Source organism: Protobothrops mucrosquamatus, unplaced genomic scaffold, assembly GCF_001527695.2.
Source record: "Protobothrops mucrosquamatus isolate PMUCROS unplaced genomic scaffold, P.Mucros_1.0 scaffold7472, whole genome shotgun sequence".
Lineage (NCBI taxonomy): Eukaryota > Metazoa > Chordata > Lepidosauria > Squamata > Viperidae > Protobothrops > Protobothrops mucrosquamatus.
The window spans coordinates 3,138-6,512 of record NW_015393272.1 but is presented as its reverse complement, the minus strand read 5'-3'; the positions used below and the strand labels follow the sequence as shown (position 1 = coordinate 6,512).

General features: G+C 42.3%; 1 protein-coding gene across 1 annotated transcript in view; it reads right to left on the bottom strand.

The window, feature by feature from the left end:
- The window catches only part of LOC107300569 (rap1 GTPase-activating protein 2-like), a gene marked incomplete at both ends in the record, with an annotated part of 10,088 nt that overhangs the window by 4,523 nt on the left and 2,190 nt on the right, over positions 1–3,375 (bottom strand). Inside the window, one exon of the mRNA XM_015829883.1 lies at positions 392–495. Coding sequence (XP_015685369.1) covers positions 392–495 — 104 coding nt within the window. The remainder of the gene's footprint in view (positions 1–391; positions 496–3,375) is intronic.

The following is a 3,375-nucleotide window of genomic DNA, read 5'->3' as shown; positions in this document are numbered from 1 at the left end:
AGAATAGAATAGAATAGAATAGAATAGAATAGAATAGAATAGAGTAGAATAGAATAGAATAGAGGTAGAGGTAGAGGTAGAGGTAGAGGTAGAGGTAGAGGTAGAGGTAGAATAGAATAGAATAGAATAGAATAGAATAGAATAGAATAGAATAGAATAGAATAGAATAGAATAGAATAGAGGTAGAGGTAGAGGTAGAGGTAGAGGTAGAGGTAGAACAGAACAGAACAGAACAGATCAGAACAGAACAGAATAGCCAGACCCAAGTCCCATTCTTCGTATGTTTTAGTCTCCTGGCCTTTGATCATCTTAGTTGCTCTTCTCTGTTTTTTTCCCAATCAATGCATTTTCGTTTTCTATATATAGTGTTTCCTTTATGCCTTCTCTTTACCTGAGAATAATCCGTAGATATTCAATTCCATCTGCCTCTTCGCATTTAATGGAAAGGATCAAATTCCCCAGGCTGCTGGCTGTGCAGTAAAAATTTAAATGATCCTAAAGATAGAAAGAGTGTGTTAAAGAGGATCAGGGGGAAAACCCCAAAGACTCTAAACTTAGTGATTTAACCTGCCCTCCCTGCCTTCTGTGGTTTCATTGTTGATCTTTGGCTCATTTTTAGCACCCAAAGATAATCACAAGTGACTCATCCATAGTTTATAAACACGTTGCAAATTCTTTGGGGATACAAGAAACATTTATACACGTAACATTTTGGGGTTGGGGCCCCGTCATGCAATGCCAGGGACTGCAGATCTTAGAACGCACTGAGCATAATAGGATTGATGGGCAGGTAAGACCAGCCCCAACTTGGAAAAGTGCAAGTCGTCTTTGACTTACGACCGAAACTTGGATCTGAATTTCCATTGCTAAACAAGGCAATTGTTAAGTGAGTCAGGGCTGATTTTAAGATCATTTTGCCACTGTTGTTAATCAAACCACGGCAGTTGTTAAGTGAATCATCAGGTCGTTAAGCGAATCTGGCTTCCCCCATTGAATTTACTTGTTGGAAGCTGGGGAGGTGATAAATTGCGATCGCGTGACCCTGAGATGCTGCAACCATCAAAAATACATGCCTGTTGCCAAGCATCTAAATTTTGATCACGTTGCCGTGGGAATGCTGCCATGGTCATAAGGGCGAAGACCAAGTCGTTACTTTTTTTCAGTGCCATGGTAACTTTGAACAGTCATTAAAACAAGAGTAAGGCAAGGACCATTTGTAACTTTCTTCTACATCCAACTTTATTTGCCCCATCCCTAAGTAGGCTATCACAAGCACAGAGACAACAGATCACACCAATTCTATTGGACCTTCCTTCCCTCCCTCCCTTCTCTCTTTCCTTCCTTCCTTCCTTCCCTCCTTCCCTCCCTCCCTTCTCTCCTTCCTTCCTTCCTTCTTTCCTTCCTATAATAACAGAATAAAAGAGTTGGAAGGGACCTTGAAGGTCTTCTAGTCCAGCCCCCTGCTCAAGCAGGAGACCTTATACCCTTCTGGACAAATGGCTGTCCAATCTCTTCTTAAAAACCTCCAGTGATGGAGCACCCACAATTTTTGACAGCAAGCCATTCTATCGGTTAATTCTTCTAACTGTCAGGAAATTTCTTCTTAATTCTAGGTTGTTTCTCTCCTTGATTAGTTTCCATCCGTTGCTTCTTGTCCTGCCTTCAGGTACTTTAATCCTTCCTTCCTTTTTTCCTCAGTCTCACCTATCTCCCTTCTTCCTCTTCCCCTTTTTTCTTTTCTTCCTCTTTTTTTTCTTTTCCTTCTTCATACATGTATGCTCGCATTTTTCTCTCTGCTCCCTGACATCAACCTAAATACATTTTCATCAGTTCCCTTTCAATTTTAAAGGATTTTGGGAGTTCTTCAGCGCATTGGTCTCTTTCAATGATGTTCCAGCAGAGAGAAATGGGGCCAGATATCTGTTTTTCTTTTAATAGCTGCACAGTGCTAAATTTTATGGACCTTCTGAGATGTGAATCCAGGGTCTACCTCTCAGATACATCCCCAAAGAACACAGGAGAATTAAGCTGGGCAACACAGAGAATATTTAGTATTTAACCCAGCATTCTGTGTCCCTTGGGTAGGGACTGATCTACCCAAGAAAGATGAAAGAAAGTCTATCATAACCCACATAAATAACAGACATGCTGCCTCTGGGACAAGAGACCATCTTCTCTAAACTAGTAGCTCGCCGTGGACAGTTCTTTTTTAAACCAGATAAATTGGTGGCCATCGCTGAATTTGGTGGCCGCTGTTTAACATGGGGTGGGCAATTAATTTTCCCAAGGGGTCACATCGGAAACTGGGGCTGTTGTGGAGGGCCCAACCAATAGGGCTGTGAAGGTGCATAGGCAAGGATGCCTGCACATATGTACATTGGGGAAAAAAAGTAGCAGTCTTCTTCAAAATAAAAGAAATTCATTTGGGCTGGAGAGAAACAGCCAAAGGGCCAGATACGGCTCAGAGGTCATAAAATGCCCAGCTCTGGTTTAATACTATGTTGAAATTTCATTCCCCTCCTTCCACAAGTTTCTTTCCCCAAAATTTCCTTTTATTAATGTTCTTTCTGTCCCCCCACCCTTCTAGTTGTGTACTTCAAATAACAATGCATTCAACATGTTACCTAACTGGAAAATAGAATGTCTGCAAGGAAACAACGAAGCTCAGAGAGCACCGGGGCTCCACAGTTCAACCCTGAGCTAAAGATATAGTCTTCCCTAGATGTGTAGTAACGTGAATCTTCCCACATTAAGGTTAAATGGATAACCCTGAGTAAATTTTAATGGATGACCTGAATTTTTATACTATCAGAGTAAATGGGTGGAAAACTCCCTACGGTAGCTAGTTTCCAGACTGAGCACAGTTCTACAGGTCTTTCCTTGTGGGTAAGGAGTCCCTGAGGATTTTACTCCATGCTCTTCTCCATTTCAAGGCCATTGAGCCAGCGCTGTCCAAAGATATTTCCCTGGTCCTGTGGCCAGCATGATGTCACAGAGCGCTGTTACCTTCCCACGGAAGTGGTACCTATTTATCTACTCCCATTTGCATGCTTTCTAACTGCTAAATGACCAGGAACTGGAGTGAGGATGGGAACTCATCCAGTCTTGTGGCACTTGAGTCTTGAACCTGGGCTGTTGACTTTCCAGCTGACAAGCTCAGCATCTTAACTGCACCACTCCTTCTGGGAGAGCTTGTCTACTCCTCCACTATAAGCATCTTTTCTGTCTTTCCAATATACACTTAAGGTATAGGGAACAGGGCCGCCTACAAATTAACAGTTAATGATTAAAATTTGAGAGCCCTGGTAATGCAGTGGTTAGAATGCAGTATTGCAGGGTAACTCTGCCCATAGCCGGGAGTTCGATCCTGACCGG